Source organism: Podarcis raffonei, chromosome 2 (genome assembly GCF_027172205.1).
Source record: "Podarcis raffonei isolate rPodRaf1 chromosome 2, rPodRaf1.pri, whole genome shotgun sequence".
Lineage (NCBI taxonomy): Eukaryota > Metazoa > Chordata > Lepidosauria > Squamata > Lacertidae > Podarcis > Podarcis raffonei.
Window position 1 is genome coordinate 65,785,727 of NC_070603.1, and position 27,198 is coordinate 65,812,924.

The window sequence follows — 27,198 nt, forward strand, 5'->3', positions numbered from 1 at the left end:
TTGAAGACAATCGAACTCAGGACGAAAGGGAGAAACATGCTAAGAGGAAGGCACACTTGGCAAACCCTCACCATGATTAACCCCTGCCCGGAAACCTATGTCCCCACTGTGGAAGGAGGTGTGGATTCAGAACTGCCCTCCACAGTCACTTAGGACTCACTTTTAAAACCGTGTTCATGGAAGACAATCTTACTCGACTACAAGTGATTGCCAAAGAAGAAACTATTACTACTAAAGAAATGAAAGAAATTGAAGAATTAACCCCTCTCCACTTTGTTGGATGTAACTCTTTGTGGGACTCTGCACAAGCTAAGGCTTAAGGCTTTGCTCTCTTCTCTCCCTGAATGGTTGACCAATATCGTGTACACAAGGAAGGCATGTAAAGCCCTGGGAATTATGCCAAACTTTACAAGTAGCTCTCCTGAACTTCAGAAAAGACAAAATAAAATCACACAGTTTTTCCTTCAGGAGAGTAAAAAAGAGTCGAGCAAGCTGATACAAGATACAAGATGCTTCCCGCTTTGGACTGGTCAATGAATCTTAAAGGGGACATGCAATAATCTAGGAATACAAAGTCCTTCAATAAATTTGGCCGTAGAATTGGCCTTGGCAGAGGACATAAACAAGGCTAATCTGAGAAATAAATTGGGGCCAACCGGCGAGCTTATACAGATGCAGTCTTTTGACCTAAGTAAAAGCCCACCCAGACAACAAGCCATTTCTAAATGCACACAAACAGGAGAGAGAGACACTCAGCTCCAGGATCAGCTTCATGTGGTTTGCTCTGAATTAACCCTCATCAGTAACCCTTTCTTACAGTAAGCAACGGGCTGCTTACAACATTAGTGGAAAATTTTACAATTCAGGAGAGAGCTTTAGAGTCAAAAGATGTTGAAAAGTACTCATATCTTGATCAACGTGCCATGGGTGCCGGCACCAAATGGCTGCAACAGGCAGCAAAAAAAGGAGAGGTGACTGTACTCCATACAAGTGAATAGCCACACAAAAAAGCACAGGTTGAAATCGTGCTATGAAAAAGAGGCCTGTAAACTAGGAAACGGGAAAATGGGAGGATAGGCCGAAGAAAAGAGAAAGAGAAGGGATACAGAAAGAGAAAGAAAAAATCAGTTTTGAAGCAAAAAGGAAAAAGGGAGAAGGTTTAATAGAGGAGGATTAGAGAAAAATGCCCATTATTGGGCACAGATATTAAAGGGGTTACCAAAACGTATTACAAAGAAAATACGGAATTAAAATAGCAACAAAAGAGACTTTTCTGTGGCTAATATGCTGGTGCAGCCACCTCAGGTTGGTAAATATAAAATAGTAAATATAACAATTGCCCTCATGGCAATTTAAGGTATAAATCTCTAAAGAAAGCTTCTTGTATTATACATCTTTCTTTACTGGTTTACAATTTAAGTGGTTATGCATTATTCACCAACGGGCAGAGTATTATTCACTGCACCACTGATGATAATACAGTGATGACAAAGAGGAACACAGTGAGATGAAAAAAATGAATCTGTGGGGATCTCTGCCATTAATATGCAATGGAGCAGTGTGTTTTAAAGAAAACAGTGAGCAACTCCAAAGCCTTACAGGTTATACAAACGTAGGGGCTATAACTTGTACTTAAAATGAATTGTTGGATAATTTGCCTGGCATCTGATGAATTCAGAATTAGCTGGAAGATTGCCACCTAGCGGATTATGTGCTGAGTTTAAATTTATATTTCTTCACAGGAGGGTTAGGTGGCAGAGGGGGGAGAGAAAATATGTGTGGAGGCAAGGAAAAATGCAACTTTTAATTTAAAAATAGAACATTTTAATGCAATAAAAATTAAAATGTAAGTGTAGAAATTCCACTTGCAAGATACTAATTTATATAAGATGCAAACCCAGCAGGATGTGCTTTTGCCATAGTTCAGCTATTTAACTTAAAATGCTATTGCTCAGCATTCCTCTTCCTAATTATACAGGTTGTTTGTTCTTAACTTACGCTACAATCCTAAACACTAGTGAGTCAACATGCACTGGACTGCAGTGTTAAGAAATTGTTAGGGGGAAAGAGAACAGTTATTTGAAATGCTGTGTCATGGCCAAGACTTGATTTGTTTATGATATGGTGGAACACACTCAAGCAGTAGGCTAATGAACAATTGCCAGTGTCAGCTATACCAGCTGCTGTGGCTGCAGATGCCAAACAAAGAATTAATGGCTCAAGTAACCGTGGGAAGTCTAAATAACTTTCCCTCTTGGTACCTGAAAGACTAACAGTGTGGTGTGATATTTCCTGTATGCCCAGTTTGAAAAAATTGCCTTTCCCTTCACAAGACACGCATTTACTCATTTTGATCATGTCATGGAATAATATTTATCAGTGCCAAAAATTGACACTAAATACATCTAGCAATATTAGCAAAACCAGAGACTTCAGAAATGCTCTCTGCATCCTTCCAACCCTATGGGGAAATTGTTTTTACTTTCAAACTGCTAGGTTACAGCTGCTTCAATTTATCACATGGTTCATTCTTGCAAAGTTGTAAGTGAAACAATAGCTTTGAAACTTTGGAAGCAACGGTTTCACTTGCAATATGCGGAGGTTTTCTTCAATGGCATTTCAGAGTGGAAATCTGAAACACTGAAGTGGCTTCATCTCTAGTGCTGTGTATTAATATTCCTGCAAACATAAAATCTTTGGAGAACAGTGGACAATATCCAATGTTAGTCATATTCAGAGAAGAACCATTGAAATCAATGGACAAGTCCATTCATTCCCACAGATCTAAATCAACAGTATGATTTAACTGGATCTCATCCAGTATATTTCGCTATGTAGGTTACATGCCACACCCATTCAAGATCCAAAAGTGAGAAGAAAGAACACAGTTCTCCCTGGGTCTGGAAGAAAAGGCGTGCTAATGTCCTGTTATCGTTTGTGGAACAACTTTTAAGATTTACTGCTGAAAAGGCCTGATTCTTCTGCATAATTTGAAGCTACACATGTTCACAGACCAACAAGTAGTTGCAGATGGTGTATCTCAGTTCTATGTAAGATTCAAAGCAGATACCAGCCATAAGCTGGAAGTATATAGGACTGAAGTATCAACTTTTACAATGTGTATTGAATATTCTGATTTACAAGCAAGCACATGCACACTTAGAATGAACATTTTTTTAGCTTTGGGGATCCTAACCAATATGCTGTCAGTACTATGAAGCTATTTTGTCTCTGGTTTGGAAGTGACATTAAAGTTAAATTCAAAGACAATAGCTTATTTTGCATTACCATTTTATGATATTCAAAGTTATTTACATCTCCTAGCAGTGGCAGTGAAAAGAAGCCTTTTTAATTCCCCGTTATGACTATAATTACTGACAATTATATAAAGTCAAAATAAAACCTTCAGCTATTGAATTCTAGCAAGTGCGCAATGAGTTTGAAAAGAACAAAAAAACCGCTGCAGTTGGCAAACAAAAGGCGGTATTTACAAGATTAGAATATAGTTAAATGTACAATTTAACAAGGTGCTAAGGTGGAAAGGCTGCAGATCACTCCGTGGTTAGAGGATATTGAACAGCAGCACCTTGGGGGAATTTTTGAACTTCTCTATGTACTGTATACTGGGCTCGCTTCTTTTGTTTACCTAAGATCCAAATTCACAGCAGGGCTCTGACGTTTGACAAACCTAATACAAGCGTATCGCATTATTTTAAGAGCATTGAAAGTCCCTCCACATTGCTCCACCACTTCCCTGGCGCCCCTAGAAGGCTTTACTTCAGTCATTAATTAAAAAACAAACCAATCCTACAAGTCTCCTCCAAAATATTGCTCAAGGCGGTAAAGGAATTAAATGCTTTGAGGCTGAATTAAATGCTTTGAGGCTGTCCCGCTTGATCTCTGCTAGCACTATCATTCCCCGCCTTCTAACCTGCCCGTGCCCCCCCCCCCCAGCATAAGGACTCCTCCGCTGCAAACTTCTTCCCTTCACATTCAGTAATGTAAGCGGTGCCTAATTACAACCCTATGGCACAGCGCAGGAAAAGCAGCCTTGCTGGCAGGCATGTTCCGCCCGGTCTACCCTCTTCCTCGCACTCGCTCCTATTTAAGCTTCTGGCCCTGTCAGCTCCACCACCAGCCCACAGGGGAAGACTACGGCCAGTACCATTTACAAAACATGGGGGGGCGGTTGGCGGCGAGAGGAGCCGGAGCTGCCACGCTTCTGTCCCCCCCCCCGCTCGGTGCCGGGCACTATCGGTGGGCGTGGCCTAGCCTCGAGGTTTCTGGGCGGCGCTCCAACGCCAAGCTTCTCCCCCCCCCCACCCGCTCGCGGTGGGAGTGGTAGTGCCCACCCCTCCGGAGCGGAAGTGCCTGACGGAGCGGAGTTGGCGGGTCGGCTTCGCCTCGCGCGCTGCTCGAGTGCTGCTGCTGCCGCCGCCGCCGCGGTAACCGCCGTAACCGCCGCCTCAGCCCCTTGTGTGAGGGGAAAGTTGGGGTGGGGGCTTCCCGGCGGCTTCTCGGATGCGGCGGAAGCAGAAGCGGCTGCTGCAGGCGGTGGGGCTGGCGCTGGCCGCCCTCGTCTTCCTTCCCAACGTGGGGCTTTGGTCGCTTTACCGGGAGCGGCAGCTGGATGGCGGCGATGGCAGAGAAGCGGCGGGCGGCGGAGGCGCGGGGGGAGCCCGCGGGGCGGCGGCAGCTGGGGCGGTACCGGCGGCAGCGGCGGCAGCAGCCCGAGGAGAAGCGCAGGTGAGAAGTGGAGGGAGCCGCATATTTTTTCTCCTTCCTTTCTCTCTGTCTCTTCGCCTTACGTCTGGGGTCTTGTGGGGAAGAGCGGTTGCTACTTCGGATGTAGCCGGGAGACAAGGATCCTCCTCAGGGGACTACTGGGACTATTATTATTTTTATTTTTTTAATCGTCCTTTCATCCTCATTTCTATAGTGAGTGGTGACGGAAGAGGAAGCGGCCGCTCTCTATGGGGTGAAGGGCCTCTGCATTGCCTATACGTTTGCATTATATATGTGTGTATATATGTCTATACACATATGTATGTGCATGTGTGTACACACCCAGAGGGAAAGGATAACTGAGCCGCATAGAGGTTTCTCTATCTTACACACACACTCACACAGATACACACACGTCCAGTGTGTATATGTGCACACACACACATGCGCGCACACACACACACACACAGAGGGAAAGGATGGCTGAGCTACACAGATGTTTCTCTCTCTCTCTCTCTCTCTCTCTCACACACACACACACACACACACACACATCCAGGGCATTGACCCATTAGTATGAAGGGGTGAGGGGGGGCAGAGGAAGGAAGCCACACTTCCTTTCAGGCCAAGAGGTGGCTGAGGATAAAGCAGCTGTCTGGGATGGGGTGGGGTGGAGGGAGGCTTTGTGACACCACCACCACCACCACCACCACCCCGCCCAATGCTCTGTGGCTTTTGGCAGGCTCCGCTCCTCGGCCATTACCCTCCTCTCCTGGGCTAATACCCTTTGCAAGACTTGTAAGTCATAGTTGGCTTACCTGATCTTGCCTGTTCTACTAATAAGTGAACCAGGTGGAGAAAGTAAGGCAGAGTTTTCTTCCTCCTTTCTTTCCTTTTGGAGGGGAATAGGCAGTTCCCGTTTTGAACCAGACTGAATCATAGGTTGATTTTGCAAGTGCTCACGCAGAAGAGCTCTAGATTACCAGGTTGTTGTTCTTTTTTTAAGAAAAAACAAACCTGATTGGGCATCTTTTGTATTAAGAGTTTCTGGGTTTCCCTTTTAAATTAACGTGCTGGCGTTATGCTTGTTTTGGCACCCTGGCATTAAGGAGCAAAATAAGGTGAAGAGCATGAGCTGTCATTGGTAAACTAATCTTCTTTGTTATAAGGCTCTCATTGTTTAGGTCACCTCAGAGTAAAGGGTGTAAGGTTGCAATCCTGTGCATATCTAATGGGAGCAGCAGTTTCCTCATGCTGGTAGAAGTGGACTCTTATGGCAGAGTAAATCTGTTACTGCTGCAAGACTACTTGTTGTTTTAACTTGGGAATTCATTGACGTATATGTGTTTTAGTTTTGAGTAAGCACATACGACTCATTGAGGTGATCAGTTTTATATTTTATCTGTGAGTCTTATAGAGAAAGGGCCTCAATCAGCTACCTAAGGTAATGTTCTTTTCATTTATCTAAATATATATACATTTAGTTCTGTATTGTACAGCTATGGTAACTTTATTTCTTTAGTGTTAATGAAAAAGGCTTCATTCAAGACAAAATGCTGTGACACACAAATGTGCAGTGTCTCCCAAAATAATGAACATAAATTCTTAGCAATGTGTACAATGAGTTTTGAAAGTTCCTGCTGGTATATCAGTTATAAACTTGTTCTGTCTTCACTTGAATGCCCTAAACATGAATCCCTTCTGTTGCCATTTCATAGACTTTTGTTTGTTCTTCTATTTTCACACTTTATTGCCCTCACTGCTATTCAGATTTCAAGAAAAAATAATATTCTTAGGGGTGCCTAATTAGGTATTATATATAAATTATGTGCACAGACCTAGTCCACAGCCCTAACAACCTTTTTTGGTACACTAGGAAAGGAGAGAGTGTCTGAGGTGGAAAATATTATCAGAGAAATTTGTTATGTTTGCGTTTGACAGAGGGAACAGACCAATCTTTAACAAGTGTTTAAACACAGTTGTGAGAAGAACCAGGTAGGCCTTGGAGAGAAGAGTCATGGGCAGGGTGCATTCAGGATATATTATTGGGTTTATGGAAGAAGGGAAATGTACCAGAGATGCAGGCAGAGAAGTGGAAAGTTATCTTCCTCTCAATTATGTTGAGCCTCATTTCATATCTCTCGGCTGCTATACCATAGGCTGGGATTGGGGGAAGAGGTGTGTGCTTTGATGAAGTGTAGCCTTCTGCTGTCCTTGCAGTTGGGAATAGTGGCTACCTCCTCTGTTGAGGCCATGAGGAGGAGTTAGCTTTTGCTTCTATGTTAGATTATAACATGCCATAACATCTGAACCTAGATAAAATGCAGCATTCTTAACTATCATCAATGAGGGTGGGGAGAGGAAACCAGCCTCCAGCAATGGTTTATGAAGCTGGCTTTTCACTTACCATAGTAAAGATTAACCACGGTTTAGTGCTGGGATGTAACACTAAATTGTGGGTGATCTTAAATGGAAAGAGGCATGCCAGATATTGTCTTTGCAGCTGTGCTGGAGTCAGTATGTGAGCCAGGGGGTTGCTACAGCTTGTCCATGTAATGAATGAATGAATGCCTTCAATGTATTGGTTTAATTTAAATTGTAGGGAGATTAGTGCTGTGAGAAATCAGTGGCTTTGCAGATGCCATTTAACATGGTTCATAATTACCTGTAAAACTTTAAAAATAATTAATATTGGTTTCTGGTCCTTATAAGTCATGCCAAATTTAATGTACCTATCATAGCTCTTTCATTCAGCAGTGGAGTGGAAACCAATAATGGTAGAACTGCAAGTATTTGTTTACCAAAAAGACTACAACATTTAGTGGCTCTCTGTTGCAGCATTAGTTTATTACAAAATGATCTCACAAAGCTGAGTACAGTTGGATCATAAAGCTTATAATTAATATATTTTCATCTTTCTCCTCATTAGGAAAACATTTGTTAGATTACTTCTGCAAAGCTGTGATTAATTTTCTAAGCCTCCTCTTAGTCTGTTAGTTAGCATGTCATTAAAAAAAATCTAGCCCTACAATTACAAAAAAATATAGATTTGCAGTTCACTGTAATACAAGACTCTATGAACTGCACAGTGCATGGGAATATTAGTACCATTGTAATCATAACACCTGGTGATGGAGGATGAAAACTGCATTCTCAGTAACATCCACAAGCTAGTTTTTGCATTTTAGTTTTCTGGATGTGTTAACACCTCTCAGAGGACTGTCTGTTGTAAAGTCAAGCAGTATCCTCTTGTTTGTATATTTGGCAAGCATGCAAAAGAAGTCATCTGCCATGCAGTCATCTTATCCTCAGTCTTAAGACTGTACTGTGGACATGGAGGGCAAATTATTCAAGTATTGTAACAGTACCAACCAGTGTGTCATGTGCTGGCTATGTTGCATCTTGAATGATATATTGTAGTCCATTTCACAAACTCTTGATAATACTGTAGTCACCAGAACATCTGGTGAGGAAAGGGAGCCTGTTGTGTGATATTGAGTAAAAAGTGCTAAGTCTGGAACTAAATTGGTACCCTAGAAGCAAATGTCTCCCCACCCCCACTGTTTTCAAACACAGCACAATTATTCGAGATTCCCGCGTTGCAGGGGGTTGGATATGATGACCCATGAGGGTTCCTTCCGATTCTATGAACCAGAAAATGCTTATCTCAGTAATTAAACTTCCTCATTTTGTAACTACATTTCTAAACAAAATTCTAACTAGTTTCTGTACTTCATTTGAGGGTAAAATCCTAGGCCTTTGCTCATGCTTTCAGTTCATTGTTTATGATTGTATTTATGTGTAGACATAGAAAGGGAAGTTGTGGATTTGTTTCTCTGTCAGGATGCTGACCAAGTTCGCCTACTCAGACTTAAGTGACAGAACTTTCCAAAGTCCTGAGTTTTTTGTTTTCTGTAAGATGGAAATTATATTTTTATCTATTTATTTTTTAAAGACATGCCTTGCTTTTCACAACATCTGAGTCTCAAAGCATCTTTCAAAAAGTAAAAGCATACAAAATACAAAATTTAAAACATGAATTAAAACATCAGAGAATAAAACAGAACAGCATTCGTGATGCAAAGGCTTACTGAAAGAAATCATTTTAAACTGATGATATAATCATTCCCAATGTCAGCACTACATCAAAGTTTGGCCCATTCTCCACAAGTTTTAACAGAGTTCTGTATCCCCTGGCTCCCTCAACATACGCAAAGGCAGAACAACAGGGCAGTGCAAGGAAGGGGAATCTGATCCACAGTTGTTTATTTAAAGTAATTTGTTAGTTGCCATTCAAAATACATTATTTTCCCATGACAGCTTACATCATTTAAAACAATTTAAAACTTATATCCCAGGAGAGGAAGTGCCATAGCTGTGGGGCCACTTCTATATGCCAAACTGACCTCTGTTTATGGCTTCCATAAGCAAGATTTTTCTATAACTGATCTACATTTCTGGAAGGGTCACATATTTCCATCTACCTTGCTGCTAAGACAAGTTAACGTACATATTCTGCAAAACCTGTTGAGTGACATGTGGCTATGTCAGAGGGGAAAATCAGTTGCAGGAGTGTTGAGCCTTATAGGAAGAGTGTCATATCTCAATAGGAATGTCATTTCACAGAACAGGGGCAGTCACATTGAAAGCCCTGCTTTGAGTTACTGCAAAATGAGCTTCTGAAATCTTTGGAACTTAAAGAAGAAATTATCTTGCAGACCACAGTGATCTACTGGGTATATAAGGGATCAGACAGGCTTTCAAGTAAATTGGTCCCGATCTCCTTGAACTTGGCCTAGTAGCAAATTGGCAACCAGTGAAAATCCCACAAGCAAGGTGTTGTATGCTGGCGGTGGTTTCACTGACAAACAACCATTCTGCACCAGTTTCAGCCTCCACCTCCATACCAAGAATAGCCTCACATATAGCACATTGCAGTAATTCAGCCGCATGGTTACCAATGCACAGACAACTGTGGACAAGCTACCCTGATCCAGGAATGGCCATAGCTGTCTTAACAACCAAAGTTGGTGAAGTGCACTCCCGGCCACGTAGGGCACATGTGTGTCTAGTGGCAGAGCACTAGCTCCTTCAGAGAGAGTGTGACCTCACCCAGGACACGCAAATTAATGATTTCCCAGATTGGGGACACTCACCTACAGAGCTTTCATTTTGCTAGGATTCAGACTAATTTTAACAGGATTCAGGCTCACTGTGAGAACAGGATGCTGGACTACATGGGGCATTTGCCTGATCCAGCAGGCTCTTCTTATGTTCTTATCTATTGAGCATGCATCCTGATTTGTATTCAGGGAAATTAGATGGTGTTGGCTATTTAATGAGCATTCATTGTCATTTGCTGGAAGGTTAGATGATGTTGCATTAAAGCAAGTATTATCCCACACTTTCCAGGGCATTTCTCCCTCACTTGCTGCAAAATGCGTAACCTTTTTGAAAACTAAAACATGGTGGTTGAACTGCTGATCAGGACTAAGCAGTGGTAATACATTTCACCAGTATTAACAAGCTCCATTGGATTCCTGTCTGTTTCCAGAATTACAATTTTCTATCTTCAGGTAGGTAGCTGTGTTGGTCTGACGCAGTCAAAATAAAAATAATAATAGATAATAAATTGTCCAGTAGTACCTTATAGACCAACTAAGTTTGTTCTGGTATAAGCTTTCGTGTGCATGCACGAAGACCAAACTTAGTTGGTCTATAAGGTGCTACTGGACAATTTATTTTATTTTTTAGTTTTCTGTCTGTTTTGATTCCCACATGAACTTGGCTACCATTTAAGGTCAAAGGATGCCCTTTTCTCTGTGTTGTGCCATAACACAACAAGCAGGAAATGGCATTTTATGTGGAATGCTTTTCTTCGGGCTTTTCACCTGGCAAACATCCTGGTGAGTTTTGTGTACCAGGCGAAAAACTTCCTTATACGTTTCATCTTTTTGTTGCTGCTAATTGCGGTTTTAGCTTTGTTTTCAACCACAGCTTGGTTTTACTTTGTAGGAAGTGTATTTTAGTTGTAGCTGTTTTATTGTCCTGGCTAAGATTAATGTTTATGATATGAGGTGTCTTTAAAACAAATTTTGGTCTACAGTGTAAAAGACACTACATTTCAATCAATATATCTGCAGGGAACAATTGATGATAGTATATTACACATGTTGCTACAAAGCCAAAAAGAGATTGAACACAAAGACAAAATAAGAATTAAGAAGTATTGCATTTCAAACAGTAGACAACAAGATGCTTCTGGAATATGACAAACAAGGCATAAGGTTATGTTAACATCCAAAATTCAGAAACACAGTATTTTGTATATTGCTCAGTGAGTAATAGCCCTTTAGCATCTTCTCAACATCTTGCAGTAGTGAATTTCATAAGTTAATGATTAATTGTTGTTAGCAATACTTTATTTTCCCTGTTTCGAACATGCTGCACATAAACTTAAGTGGTCAATCCTTAATAGAGGGATTAAAAAGTTTTATTCACCTTTTGCTACATTATTCATATCTATCTGTCTATATGAACTACCAGCTAGGGTGACTATAACCATATAATCAATATCTCTTCCACGCAGCACACTTCATACACATCCTCCCATCAATTGCCTGTGATTAGTGCAATACAATAATCTAAAGCTTCCCGCTGAATTTACATTTATCATTTTGCAATCAGCAGTTCCTATCCAATATAAAATCCTGATTTATTTCTATTACCGCTATGTGTATATTCATTTTGCAAAGTAACCTTTCCAAACTTCTGCCTCTATTCATAAAAGTAGGAGAGGCTGTATTTCTCTTCTGCTCTTGTGAAGTAGCAATATATGGTTGGTGTGGGATCCTTTAGCTCATCCCAGAAAAAGTCTGAGGTGCAATTAATTAAACCCACATCTTTGTATTGACATACATAAAATATGGATAATTTCAGAATAAGCCCAGATCAAAACACATGATTTTGATTTGCCTTTTCAAGAACTGGTACAAAAGACAGTTCTATTTTCCTGTTGTATTATAACCATCTACAGATGTTTTAGACATCATTTCTTAATGGGCTTTGACAGTGCCTTCTAAAAGCCAGCTGTTTTGCAAATTTTGAATGGGCTATAAATATATTGTGAATGTGAGATAGAAATAAGTCCCTGTGAATCAGGTTTCATGGAGTCTAAACTCTTGATAGATAAGCATTCAATACTCTCTTTTCTTGTAAAATAGGTGATGGAAAATATTTATATATTATCCAGAAAAGTCATATTAATTATTTAGGACTTGATGCCGTCCTAGTTTTTTGACAGGGAAGATAAACTGCTGCACTTCCTTATACAGTTTAAAGATGTGCTCATAATTTGTATTGAGTCCCTGACATTTCACAGCCTAAGTTATGCTATATAGATACAGTGGTACCTCTGGTTACATACTTAATTCATTCCAGAGGTCCGTTCTTAATCTGAAGCACCACTTTAGCTAATGGGGCCTCCCGCTGCTGCCACACCGCCGGAGCACAATTTCTGTTCTTACCCTGAAGCAAAGTTCTTAACCTGAGGTAATACTTCTGGGTTAGCGGAGTCTGTAACCTGAAGCATATGTAACCTGAAGCATATGTAACCCGAGGTACCACTGTACTTATAGCTATCTAAAAGGTTAGAGATTCTTGAGTCTTTGCTTCTCGGGCAATATTGTACTCAGCCGTAAATACACTTGTCTTACATGAAAGGAAGTCCAATTGTTGCATCACTACCACATGATCAGACATATTTTGTTTTATTCCATTATTTGCTGTTTGAAGAAAAACATATTCTCTTAAGGTGCGTTTTTTGGCTCTTGTGGAGGCTAACCGGGTCATTTCCAGGCCTTCTCCTGCATTCAGTCAACTGCTTTCACTGTTGGTGAATGTTCAATGTATATCAAAACGCTAAAACTGTGGGGGGGGGGGGGACAAGATGTAAACAAACAGTAATCACTGTTTGCATACAAATTACTTCATCAAAATAGTTCTGCACTAATTTATTCAGTGAAGTGTGAGAGTTCTGTTTTCATGAGTCAAAAAAGAGCCATCCATGTGTATTCATATTTTGAGTCCTCAAAAGCTATCCCCACCCAGAATTCCCAAACCTTTAAACCTTTGAGTTAAAAAAGTGGGTTGGGCAAACATGACACAAGAATGATTTAAAAGAGAAAATTATACTGTGCATGCATAGACACCTTTCCTCATTTTTCCCCATTAAAAATTCTTTTTGCTAAATTGTGCTCTCTCTTTTTGTAAAATTGGAGCTTGCAGAGCACTTTGAAGGGACATGTTTGTCCCACTGGATCAGAGTCAACAGCACTGAGACACATGATGTACCAAAGAGTGCTTTGTTATGATCTATCACCAATATGTTTAATCATTATCTCCAAAATGTTGATATAAAGGAGCTTTATAACATGATATTTTTACTTCATTAAAGATGGCTGTTTCAAACAATATCTCCAAAAAGGACTGCATTTTTCCTTGAAGTAGTAATATTTGAAATTTATATAGCACATTTAGAACATTCTAAGAACTTCACATACATGATTTTATTGCAATTGCCACAACCACCCATTAAAGTAGGTCAGCATTGCTTTCCCTTTATTGCCGATGAGGCTACTGAGACTGATAGAGTTTGCCTAAAGCCGTCTAACTAGATAATAGCTGTAGTGAGCTTTGAAGTAGAAATTTCTAGGTTCACAACTTATCCACTGTGCTACACTAGTTCAGTGTGCTGATGGATTCATAATAATAATCTTACTAATAATCAGCCTTCTGAATTCCTCTTTCTCCATTTGAAAAAAGGGGGGTTGTGTTAGAATTAAAAGAAAGTTTACGCACATGTGAGTAAAAACAGTGCCAGCAGCCACAGCTTTGCTTTTTTGTCCTTGTTATGGCAGTTAGAGGCCAGCTACTGCTTTGTCTAAAAAAGGAGCTTGGCACCATAACTGGTTCTCTCCTACAAATACATGCATGCTCTTCAGCCTTAACATTTGGGTTGCTAATTTACCTTCTGGCTGCTGCATACCTCTATTTTGTGCATTTGTATTATGCTGGTTTTAATACATAATTTCCAATTCAGAATACAACAGTATTCCAAGGAGGAAATAGCACCAGAGCAAATCGTTTCACCAGTAGGAAATAGAATGGAGCAATCTCTCAAGATGGTCTTGCCACAGACAAATGTTTGTTCTTAAAAGGAAAATGAGTTTTCATTCCATACCCATGATGGATCAAATTTTGGATTAAACTTGTAGCCCCTTGCAAATGTCAGACCAGCCAAAGGATATGGTTTTTGAAGGGTGTCTGTGTGGTGTTTTGTATTTTTTAAAAAAAGAAATAAAATGTGTGTGTGTGTGTGTGTGTTTTAATTGTCAAAAGGAGATTGACACCTACTTCAAGGTAAGGTTACCAGATGTCCCCGTTTCCCAAGGACAGTCCCCAGATTTACATATCAGTCCCCTGACAAAATCCTATCATTCCTACTGAAGTTGGAAAGTGTCCCCGGATTCATTGAAAAAATCTGGTAACCTTACTTCAAGGTAATGGTGCCTGTATTGCCATGGTGAAAATATATTGTTCCAAAAGAACACAAAAAATGGTCTGTTATTGCAATAGTTGAAGTATATTGCTCCATAAAAACATAGGAGTCCTGTTGGATCAGATCAGTGATCTATCTAGCCCAGCATTGTGTTTCCCACCGTCGCAACCAAAAGCAAGTCACAATGGCAATATCCTTCTCCTACTTTGGTTCCCTATCAACTTGTATTCAGAGGCATTCTGCCTCTGTTCCTGGAGGTACTGTATTACCATTGGGCATTTAGTATTGCAGCACTAACCTTTGGAACATCCTCCTATTACATAGCACAAGAGCACCATGTTTATTGCAATTTTTGTGCAATCTCTGACGCAGGAGGAACTATACCCACAAATGCAGGCCCATCTTAAACAAGGATTTTTCTTAAGGCTGCATGCTAGGCTCTGTTTAAGTTTATGATCTTGATTTTTGTGCAAGGTGTAAAGTTGTAATCTTGAGAAGTTCCAGATTACCACCCCCCACCCAAAATATCAAACGAAGAACACCTTGACACAAAGGCATTTCATCTTGTACTGTATTGGGCATAATTCTAGCAATCCAATTATATGAGATATGCCACAAAATGTATAAGAAAATATGCTAAGAATCATTCTATATATTTTTTTATTTTAAAGTTTTATTATATTTCTGTATTTTTATGTATGTCATTTGTTCATCACATTGGTGCACTTTGCAAAAAAGCTTATAAATACTGTAATTTAAGAGTGAGTTGGATTTCTTATAACTAATGAGAATTTTTAAACAAAAGGTCTAAACCTGAATCTGTTGTTTTGTTCACCACTTTATATATTATAAAAAACGTTTTGTTATTTGATCTGACTAGAAATAAAATAATGCTTTTTACTATTTCTGTCTAACATTATATAATGCTGCCACTTAATTGGTAATTTTATTATATTTTTATATAGCATTCACATGGCTTAAATAACCATTAATAGCTGGAACCAGGCACACCAAATAGCAACTAAACAAAAGATTAAAATTACATTTTTGTGTATGTTTAGCTATTGAACGTTACTAGATTTCTTTGGTGATTTTTAAGCTTGGTAGGCAACATAAAGGGCTGTTTACAACTATTAGTCTAAATCCATTTTTAGAGTATTATTTAATATTTCTTTCTACTCTGACCTCACTTTCATTAAAGCAAGGGATGAAAACAATGAAGGAAAGATTAGCTTCAAGTCTGTAATTCTTCATTTTAGAGGGAAACGTACCTCACTCAGATGCATTGACTTGGTACAGAAAACAGCTAAGTAAAGCCCTATGCAGTGGATTGTTAAGCAGAAAGCAAATCCAAAACATGACAAACCAAATATCACTGTCAAAGGTATTGATGCAATACTCCTTTGACCTTTCTTAAAATGCCACATAAGTTAAACCCCACAGCTTTTGAAATGTTCTTTGATGACGCACCAGGGCAGGGTCATTCTGTAGGTCAGCATTCACCATTCTGGTGGACTCCCCTTCCTTGGAGATTTTTAAGCAGAGGTTGGATGGCCATCTGTCATGTATGATCTAGTTGAGAGTCGTGCATTGAAGGGGGTTGGATAGATGACCGTTGGGGTCCCATCCAACTCTACAGTTCTATGAGTCTATGTTTTGAAAATATGGCTTATCAGTAATTCAGTTTAGCCTTGAATGCTTTCCCAAACTTATAGATAATGTTTATTTAAAAGGGTTTCCATACAAGGCAGAAGAAAGAAGCTTATCTTGAAAACAGACAAAGGAAAAAGGACTGGCATGACAGGGATGCTATAAAGAAAGACTTGCAACGTACAGGTGTGTATGATAACTCATTCAGCCTTAAGGCATGTAATATTGAATTACACATTCAGTAACCTGTAAGTAAAATGGAACCGAGCACAAAGTACTGGGGGAGGGTATACTTTATGTAACACAGTATCGATTACTGTTAGCAGAGTTTAAAAGAAAGTCAGCAGGCCTTTGCTAGCAAGTGTCTGGAAGGTGCTTCGGGCAGTGGTTGAGCAAAGAAGTCTACTACTTCTGTTTTTCTTTTCAGTTCTGATAATTTGCTATATTATCATATGGGTGTTTGTTTGTTCCAAGAGAAGAAACTGAAAAATGCAACAGGACCTCAGACTTCAAACTGGAAAGGAACAGCAGCTATGTTTGTATGCTGCTTGCTCCCAACCATTCTACAAGCATGATGTCTTTCAAGGTCTTTTAAGCTAGCCACTTGAGAGTACAATTTGATGTATCACAAAGGGCAGGACAAGAAGGAAAGAAGGAAGAACTGCATGTGGCACACCACCCCATTTAAATCTTCATTGGAAGGCTTAAATGCCCAAGTTTCCATTGCAAAGGCCTTAAAAGCATCAGTGGGACATAAATGGAAGGGAGAAAAATGATGACTGATGTTAAGCAAACCAGAGACTGCCGTAACTTGCTATTTTGAAGCAGAATGATGTAAATTGATATGTGAGTGTGGAGGCCATGCAAAATCTCCCTTTTCCAGTTGAAGTGGCAAAAAATGTAAGCCTGAAACTGGTGAAGATTTGTCATACCAGCCCTAGAACGGAGTTAGGGGTTGTTTGGGCTTTCATCCCTGATTTTGGCAGCCTTCTGTGTGGTACAGTAGTACCAGTTGATGGAGAGAAGGAAGGTTGTGCTGACAACAGCATCCTGCTAGACTTTATGCAATAGGAGGGAGTTAGAAGAGTTAATCAGATTGATCTAGATAGAACTTGAGCGTTTGCCAGACCTGGTTTGTGTCCTCCAAAACCAAATAGTGGGGCCAACAGAGAACAAGGGCAGGAAAGTTCCCCACATATTTTTAAGAAACTGATTGGCCTTCCTAGGTTGTGTATATTTTGCATCCTATAAATTGAGATAAATCTAATTAGTCCTAAATCTGACCTTTTTTTCAAAATAACAGTTAACAAGGTATTTGTTATAAACACCGTTAAGTGTTCCTATAGTTCTTTCAGTTTTATCATCCGCTTCTCAACTGCTCGATAGTTTTAACAGATGTAAAGTGTGGTGTTTGGACATCATACTGTGTCCTTGATAGAATGTGGCATAATGAGTATTGCCTAGCCAGCCGTGCTAGCTGAAACTAGTGGGAGTTGTAGTCCATAATATCTAGAGGGACCAGATTGACAGAATTCAGCTTTCAGCCACTGGAATTTTATAAGTATTAATGGCTCCACTTCTTTTGTTATAGGAAATGGAGAACAGGGAAAACCGTATCCTATGACAGATGCCGAGCAAGTGGATCAGGCATACCGAGAAAATGGCTTTAATATTTTTGTGAGTGACAAAGTTTCTCTCAATCGATCCCTACCAGATATACGACACCCAAAGTAAGTACAAACTTTTCTTGTTACTGAAAGTATGAAGGTTTCTATTTCTAAAATTGGCTTTTCTGTATCCTAACTTGAGTGTCATTCCAATTTGTATTGCCCTTGCTTGTTACATACGTCTGCAGTATCTTGATAGGTTGAATTATCTAATGTATTAAACAAGAAACCTGATAGTTCAGCAACTTTTAACTCTGTCATCAGAGCCAAGAAATAAAGCATAAATATTTATGTACAGAGATTCCAACAGTTTCAAATAAACTCTCCTCTGTATTTTATCTTATTGGTGATTTATTTTAATAGGTTTGCTATAGAGTGGATATGTTTTATTGTCATTGTTGTTGCTGTTGTTATTTTCTTGCCCATCCTTCACCAGAAGATCCCATGGCAGGTCACACCATATAAACACACAATTAAAACATTGAAACTATCTGAATAAATGACGAATAGAAAAGAACCCTGTGGGTCACGGAACATCTGTGTACTTCGGATGTATCCTCACTTTGAGATTTGGATGTACCTAGGGCTATGAAATGCCCTTAAAATTCTCTTCAGCAATCACTCACAGCTTGTATGATACGTATTTTGTAAACAAATTACATTCAGAAAGTGCTGCCTGACAGTCATCCTTCTTTCGGTGCTTGATATGATCTCTCATCTCTTTGACATTCAGTCCAAAAAGTTTTTAAAATATTTCCTCCATCCCACTAAGAGGTATCATTGTTTAAGACTTCGATCTTCTATAGCACCAATGGGCAACCTCTGGCCTATGGACCCAGTTAAAATATTGTTCTTCCTGAATCTGTCCTAATACAGGCTATTATTCAACTGTATGTTCAATATTTAGCTACAATAAGCGAAAAAACTCAAATAATAGTAGTAACCATTCTTTGTATGCTGGTCAAGCTAGTTACTGTGTTCATCTGTCTTGTAGCTGCAATAGCAAGCTATACCTGGAAAACCTCCCCAACACCAGTGTAATAATCCCATTCCACAACGAAGGGTGGTCATCACTTCTCAGAACAGTGCACAGTGTTCTCAATCGCTCTCCTCCTGAACTCATAGCTGAAATTGTACTGGTGGATGATTTCAGTGACAGAGGTACTTTCATTATAATATTTATTTATGCAGACATATGACTGAACAAAAAAAAGGTATATAGCAGATTACTTGTGCAGATAATCTGCTGACAAAATTCATTAATTGAACCCTGCCCAGTATTCCAAATGTTGTTGCATATAATGGGATATATTCATACACAAAATGCTCCTCTCCAAGGTGTGGAAGATTGTTTGCAATTCTGTATTCAGCTTATGGTGGATAACCAATGTTTGGGTACACTAAGAACTGCCATTCTGGAAATAACCATAGCTAACTAAAACATACACAAAGGTTGTCAGAACAGGAACTGCAATCAAAATTCCTTTATTGCAAACTGACTCCAGAATCTCTTACATTAAGTCATAGGAGCTTTTTGTGGATTTGTGTTTTAATTTCAACCACTATTCCTTTATCTTATTTAAATTAAATTATTTCATATACTGACTTTCAGAATGCTAATTATATTCTTGTGTTCAGAGTGGCTCAAATAGCTAATGCTTTATCAAGCATGGAAATCATTTATAGTTGTTGAAATGGAGAACATGTGTTTGTATTATCATTAGATTTTAAGAAATATTTAATAGAGAGTGAGTTTTTATATTAAATAGTGAGTGAGTTTTTCAGGTCTTATTCTTGACTTTTGGCTAAGATAATGCATTTCTAATGATGTGAAATTATGCAAAGCTGTCCCACAGTGGTTCATTACTACTCCTGATAGCTATTTTCGCCAGTTAAAAAAAGAGCTATGTGACAGTTAAATGAACATTTATTCAGTTTTGAAGTAGCTTGCAAATATATTCTCACATCATATAGCTCACACATACTGCAATTTTTAATAGAGTTTTGGTTTTGAGAGAGAGAGAGAGCTTGTATCTTCTATTCCATTTGTATACTTCCCTTCTTCCAAAGATCCCAGGGTGGTTATCTGGATTTGGCAAAGTGGTATCGGCTCCTACAACTGTAGACTTAAGCCACACTGTAGTTAGCGATATAAACCCCCCCCAAAAAAACTCCAGCCCCTTCACATGATATCCCATACTTTAAATTTAGATCTGCCCATGTTGGTAATATACATTCTTACTCTAGTGTCAAGCAAATTATTTGATTGGTGGTTAAGAAAATTGTTTGTATTATTATAGTATGCTTATGGATTAACTACTTGCCTGTTGTATGCCTATCAAAATTGAACCACTACTGTTCATGTGTTTGTGTTTTATTGGTCTGATGTATGTTATTGAATTATATGTAATACTTTAATTGCCTGGTGAAGGTTCTGTGCAACTACCAATACTTTATTATCTTAAAGTTTGTAGCTAGAATAAAGCAATGGCAGTGATCTGTTATGAAACTTTGCTTTTCTCAAGGTATCTAACCTGACCAACATGAAAGGTCTAAAATGGGATTGTAGTTTTAATGGTTCAAGCTGTGCTGTTTGATCACGACTTCCTTTCAAAGCTTGCAAAGTGATTTTTTAAAAAAAGTTTTTTTTTCTAATTTCTGGTGTTTTTCTTATTTCAGTTTTCTAGCTGCTTCATTTACAGCTGTTTCACATTTAGATATGTTTCATGTCTAATAGTCTAGATATAAGATGTATATAAGATGTGTGTGTGTGTGTGTGTGTGTGTGTGTATATATATGATAGTATATAAAAATGATAAAATAGCAAAATTATAAAAACACAAAACTATTAAACCTTAAAGGTGTTCCAGATTCTGGAAATTGGGTTTTAAAGTTGGGGAGAAATAAAGAGTAAAGGACTGGATGAGAAATCATTTAATTTTCCATGCAGAACACTTAAAAAAGCGCTTGGAGGACTATATGGCCCAGTTTCCCAAAGTGAGGATTCTCCGAACTAAGAAGAGAGAAGGGTTGATAAGAACTCGTATGCTGGGAGCTTCTGTTGCTATAGGAGATGTTATTACTTTTTTGGACTCTCACTGTGAGGCCAATGTGAATTGGTTGCCACCCCTTTTAGGTAAGCAGACTATCTCATTCATTGTTTATTTATATGATTTTTATCCTACCTTTCTAATGCATTTACATCACTCAAGCCAGTGCATAACAAGTAACACTACAATTTCACAATAAATTCCCAATATCAACATGTATTTCAGTCTGATAACCACATGTCCTGATATGGCATTTCTAGCTATACTTTCTAGCTATATGAAATACAGAGGCTTACAATCTGACTTAAAACTAAAATTTCATCCATAATTTAATTTTATTGTTCTGGGACTTCTCAGAACTTCTTTCTACAAAAAGTCAGTATCTGGCTTATATAAAGACTGCTGACATCAGTTACTCAGATAATGCCTCAGTGTGATTCTCTTTGAGAAAGGGTGAGAAGGTACTTGGATAAAATTAAGGTTCAAAATAGGATTATCTTTTTAATGGTTCTGGCTGTGTTGCTTGATCATGTCTTCCTTTCAATGCTTGCAAAGTGATCTTTAAAAAGTGTTTCTAATTTCAGACGTTTTTCTGATTTCAGTTTTTTAGCTGCAGTTGGTTCACATTTAGCCATGTTTCATGTCTAATAGTCTAGACAAAGATATATAAAACATGTATTTTACCATATACTTGGATGATGGTCCTGTTGTGACTCATCATAGATCAGGCTGCAACCGCTGAAGCCCAGTGAAATATATAATCCAGCTGTGTTGGTAAATTCAGGTTAGAAAGTAGTTTTATTTGTTTTGTGAAGATGTTTTACCTGAATTATTTCCTGCCTGAATCTAACACAGAACTTAAACACATTATGGCTGACTGGCATATTGGCTTGTGGAAATAGTTTTGAACTTATAGAAAAAATAGGCTATTAACAGACCATTGTCTGTTAATACAAGGCTTGGCTGGTAATTGTTTGCTTGCACCACACAGAGGAGTCTCTCATTTTGAATTATTATTTTTGCTTTGTTTTGTTTTGGTTGACCGATAAACAGAAAAGAATATAAGATTTAGATGACAAAATAGTGAGGCATTTGGATATCTGTTAATTTTTGTCTAATACCAAGGTAAACAGGCTTTTCAGATGTGTGTGTGTATAGACATTCAACATTAGAAGCCTGCAACTGGCCTGCTTAGTTCACATATAATATGTGGGAAATGGCCTTCTCTTGCTGCTTGGCCCTAATTGTCCTCTAAAGGCTACAAAGTCACAGTGCTGCAGCCCTAGTAAGTGCATTCCCTATCTATGTACAGTGGTGCCTCGCAAGACGAAATTAATCCGTTCCGCGAGTCTCTTCGTCTTGCGGTTTTTCGTCTTGCGAAGCACGGCTATTAGCGGCTTAGCGGCTTTAAGAAAAAGGAAACAAACTCGCAAGAACTCGCAAGACGTTTCGTCTTGCGAAGCAAGCCCATAGGGAAAATCGTCTAGCGAAGCGACGCAAAAACCGAAAAACCCTTTCGTCTTGCGCGTTTTTCGTTTTGCGAGGCATTCGTCTTGCGGGGCACCACTGTAGCTGTTAAAATACAGTTACCCAGCCAATGCTTCAGATCTTTAAGAACCATCACAAACTTTTTGGGCCTTCCCTGGTTGTTACTTCCCTTATGCCAATAAAGTGCAGCCAATGCTACCCCCAGGACTGCATGAGGTTTTGCTCTAAACTTCTTTTTTCCTTCTTTCCTCAGTGTCTCCACAGCTCCACAATTTTTAGACAACTTCCCCCATTTTACTAAGCTTCTGTTGCACTTTCTTCGTTCACCCATAGTGTTTCATTACCTTAGCGCTGAAATTTCTTCAGAGACTCCTCTTTGATTAGCCTATTGCCTGTGTTCGCTGTCCTTTGTCTGTCTCTCAGTTCCTATCCTTCAGTCACCTTGCTTCTGCACCATAGTTTCCTGGTTTCATGGCACCTCTTCCCAGTAGTCTGCCTGTCCCACACAGCTACTGCTGTCATTAGGACCTGGATAGTGCCAAACTGATGGACTTCCCTCTTGGAAGGTGATCTCACAGACATTGAGAGCTCTGATCCTCAAGCAGTTGCAGTGCTCAATGAACATCACCAGTTCTGCCAACTGGCATTGGAGACTTCAGCTTCACAAGCATTGTGCAGTATAGATAGCACTGAACTGACGTATCAGCCATTCCCCTACCTCAACTTGTTAATAGGTGTAAATCTGAATAGGTAGACTAAATTCAACTCCAAGTGTATATGTGCTCCCAAATGTTACCTTTCCAACACTATTATTTTATGTAGTCTTTGGGAGAGCATGAAAAATCACCAATGAATGTGAAACTCCTGTATTCAGCAAGACAACTCTATAATTTTTTTCTGATTGGTAGATAGTTCACATTTGAATTAGATTACCCAGGTGTGTTTCATAGAAAGAGGAGAAAAATCAAAAAGTCATGTAGCTGTACTTCTGAATATATTCTTTATGGAGTATTGTAGAAACAATTGTGTTTGCTACTCCTTTCATCTGTAGCAAAATAATGTAACATGTTTCTGTCTATACCCCAGACCGCATTGCTCGAAATCGCAAAACTATTGTTTGTCCAATGATTGATGTAATTGACCATGACCACTTTGGCTATGAAACACAAGCTGGAGATGCAATGCGAGGTGCATTTGACTGGGAGATGTATTACAAGCGGATACCCATTCCTCCTGAATTACAGAAACCTGACCCGAGTGACCCTTTTGAGTAAGTTCATGAAACAAAGTGTGAATAGGTGTTTAACCAGCTAGGCTCTTGACACTGGTGCTTTCAGACGCATAGAAACTATCCTTGGCCATCACAAGTAATGTTTCATTTCAAAAGATAAAATTCTTTTGTGTTATCTCTGTCTACTACAACTTTTTGAAAAGAGATAATAAGGTCCATTTCAGATGTATAAAAATAATTTCAATTGCATAATTGAAATAAGTCAGAATGGTGGGTATTTAATAGAACATATCGCATGCTGGAACAAATTAAATCAAAACGTAAACTTTATTTTCTTAATAATTATGAATTCAGTTAATATAGTGGTAGAATAGCCTGACCAGGCTGGTCCATGCTTTGGTAACCTCAACACACTTTATTTTATCTTAACCTTTGTTGCTATGTGAGGGTAAAAATGCAGCATTGTTAAATAAAGATTTGATTCAAAGTAGTAGTAATAATAATAATAATAATAACAACAACAATAATAATTTATACCCCGCCCATTTGGCTGAGTTTCCCCAGCCACTCTGGGCAGCTCCCAATCTAGTGTTAAAAACAATACAGCATTAAATATTAAAAACTTCCCTAAACAGGGCTGCCTTCAGGCGTCTTTTAAAAATAGGATAGCTCCTTATTTCCTTGACATCTGATGGGAGAGCGTTCCACAGGGCAGGTGCCACTACCAAGAAGGCCCTCTGTTTGGTTCCCTGTAACCTCACTTCTCGCAATGAGGGAACCACCAGAAGGCCCTCGGTGCTGGATCTCAGTGTCCGGGCTGAACAATAGGGGTGGAGACGCTCCTTCAGGTATACAGGACCAAGGCCGTTTTGCTGCCTAGACCAATTAAGGAGAGGAAGAATGTTAAAAGGTACAACATTGGGCCTTTGTTAGATAATGTGGGCTGTATTCCCACACAGATTGACACCTTCCACTATTGGAGGTCTCGTTAATTCATTCTGAAGGAAACTGCCAAGTTCTCCTGGTTTCATAGTTTAAAGATATACTGTGCAACAACATCACATAGATTAAAAATATTAAGGTGGAGCAGTAGAAAAAATACTAAAGTATGAAATGTGATTTCAGGAATGTAATTTATTGATATATGGATGTAATGGTGGCATAACTATAATGATAGGTTTTGTAATGTGAAGGATTTTTTCCCCCTTAAGATCTCCTGTAATGGCTGGAGGACTGTTTGCAGTCGATAGAAAGTGGTTCTGGGAGCTGGGAGGATATGATGCAGGCCTGGAAATATGGGGTGGAGAACAGTATGAAATATCATTTAAGGTGAGTTATGTTCCCTGAAAACTTTTAGTTGAAAAAATGCTGAATAATGAAGTACTTTATAGACATGAAGCACCAGTTTGCAGTCTTTGTTTTTCTGTGTGTTTATAAAATAAAACTGTTGAAAGGATTTCTTCAACATTTCTTGAAAAGAACATTTTACTGTAATAACCCAAAAATATGGCTAAGAATCGAAAGCCTCTGTGAGGTTACATGCTAACTGCTAAATGATATCTGATCTGTAATATGAGAAGTGAATATTTGAATGATTGATTTTTTTTTTATAGACAAACTGAAAGGCAATCAGTTTCTGCTAAGCTGGTTACGTAGCCAATAGTAAGCCAAGGAAGCAGGAGCATAATGAATGAATAGAATATTATTTTTGTAAGTGTCATGAAACAAAATGGCTTGCTACTATAGTCTTCTGTACATAGAACACTGTATTGTCATAAGCTGGAACAAATGAATAAATTCATGTGGCCACCTCATCAAATTAAGAAGCTAGCTACTCATGGATCAGCTTGTTCATTGACCTGTCTGAGCTATGAGTTTACTTACTAGAATTTGTTAAGTAGAATAAATACAACTGAGGTCTTCAGCAGTACTTCTGGTGATTGAAAGGCAAACATTAGATTAATAAACAGCTTGGGTACTGTGGTTAGCAAATATTTTTAATGTCTTTATTCTCCAATGCTTTTGTGTTTTAGCTTTAGTTTTGCCTTGTGTTTGCAATTATTTCTGATTTTTTTTTTAATACATAGTCATTCTAGTAGGTCCTGCATCCAAGTGAATAAGCCCCACTGCATCAGCATGAATCCAACCAACTTGCAAAGATCACAGAGGATAATTTTGTCTTGCCAACAGCCCTTCCCTGATTATTATATTTCTTTTTTCTGCTTACCCCAAGTAGTTTTTCAAATCTGAACTGTGATGCAAAAAGCCATCAAACTACATTAATTTGACAATTAACATGCAGCAAACAACATTTTCATCTCATTGTTTAACTACAAAAAGCTAAGTGATAAAGACATATTGAAGGTTTCTTATTTCCTCTGTGAGATTTCTTTACAGTTGGTTCCATTCATCCCTTTTACTAGTGTGTGTAAAGAAATAGTGTAATAATGTAATTCTCTGCAGGAGATGGTAAAAGCAGCATTCATCTCTTCCAATTCGGACATTTTCAAAAACAGTAGTTTCCAAGAGTGATGACAGTGACTCTGCAAGCTCTTTGTCTTTGAAATGCTGGAGCAGACACTATTTGATCTGCAGGAAATAATAATACTTCATTCATCTGCCTACTTGCACACTGTATTGCAGAGTTTTATTTCAGGCCAAGGATGATAATTTATGGTGGGTTAAATTCACTCTAATTAAATCCCAGCAGAAGTCCTCCTTTCTTTGTATTGTTCGACAGAAAAAGATGTTTCACTGAAATGGTGTGTTTTCAGGAGTTATGATAGATTGATGCTTTCATCTGTGGCTGATAGAAATTCTGATAAAGTAATAAGAATAAAAGATTTGTTCATTAGCAACAAGAACACAGGGTTTTTGAGGCCTAACAGCTATGAAACTTCATATTCAATTTCACAACTGCATCTGTTTAAACATAAAAAGATGCTGAGATCCTGCCTCCGAAGGAGCACAAAGAATCCACCTAGCACTTCTTCCAAGTAAAATAAATGGGAAATGTTATGTTTCAAAGACCAAATTTTCAACCCATTTTTAACCAACTTTCCCGCCTCCCTTCATTAATCTATTCCAGATTATTGCTAGGGAATTATTACTTGGGGAACTGTGTAAGAAAAGGGAAATTATCAATTCCCAGCAATTCTAGGAGATAACAAAGGATAGTGTTAATTATCACTTCATTTCTTTTAATGTAGGGAAATTCCTTTATATACTCACTGGAGCATGTTTGCGTGACATTAGGGAACCTAATTGTCTCTTGTCTTATGTAGCTTATAGGAAGGACCTGCTTCTCCAAAAAGATTCCTGTATCTTGAAAGTTTTTTGATAGCCTGCTCTGGATGAGGATGAAGTAGTCCTATGCAGTCAGCGGTTAAGGAGCTTTTACCTTGTGCTGGTTGCAAGTGAGGCCAGTTTTCTTCAGGTAGATTTTAGAAATGTACAATTTGTATTGCTTTTGATGGGAATTAGTTGAATTACTATAAAAATGTTTCCAAGTGTTTAATTTTCACCCAAAAGAAATTTCTCTTTGCAAGATTATTTTTAAGGACTATTAGGTAGTGTAAATATAGCCTGTCCTCTAGAGCAAATGTTTACATTGAATAAAATAGGCATTTAAGTATAGACAGACTCATAGTTCAATGACGATACCCATCAAGCTTGGAATGACAGCTATATTTTGAGATTTGATGCAGATCTCTGATTCTCTGCTTATTCTTGATCAGATTGCTGGTTGTAACATAGTGATATTGAATCTCTATCCAACTTCTCTGATGGTTTCCCTATTTTGTCTTTGGATGTGAAGTCTTAGGGGAT

General features: G+C 38.7%; 1 protein-coding gene across 1 annotated transcript in view; it reads left to right on the forward strand.

Moving 5' to 3' along the window:
* The first annotated feature begins 4,373 nt into the window (after positions 1-4,373).
* The window catches only part of GALNT10 (polypeptide N-acetylgalactosaminyltransferase 10), a 32,886-nt gene continuing 10,061 nt past the window's right edge, over positions 4,374-27,198 (forward strand). Inside the window, exons 1-7 of the mRNA XM_053377085.1 lie at positions 4,374-4,746; positions 16,018-16,120; positions 17,526-17,664; positions 18,596-18,762; positions 20,552-20,737; positions 23,226-23,409; positions 24,582-24,699. Coding sequence (XP_053233060.1) covers positions 4,522-4,746; positions 16,018-16,120; positions 17,526-17,664; positions 18,596-18,762; positions 20,552-20,737; positions 23,226-23,409; positions 24,582-24,699 — 1,122 coding nt within the window. The 5' untranslated portion in view covers positions 4,374-4,521. The remainder of the gene's footprint in view (positions 4,747-16,017; positions 16,121-17,525; positions 17,665-18,595; positions 18,763-20,551; positions 20,738-23,225; positions 23,410-24,581; positions 24,700-27,198) is intronic.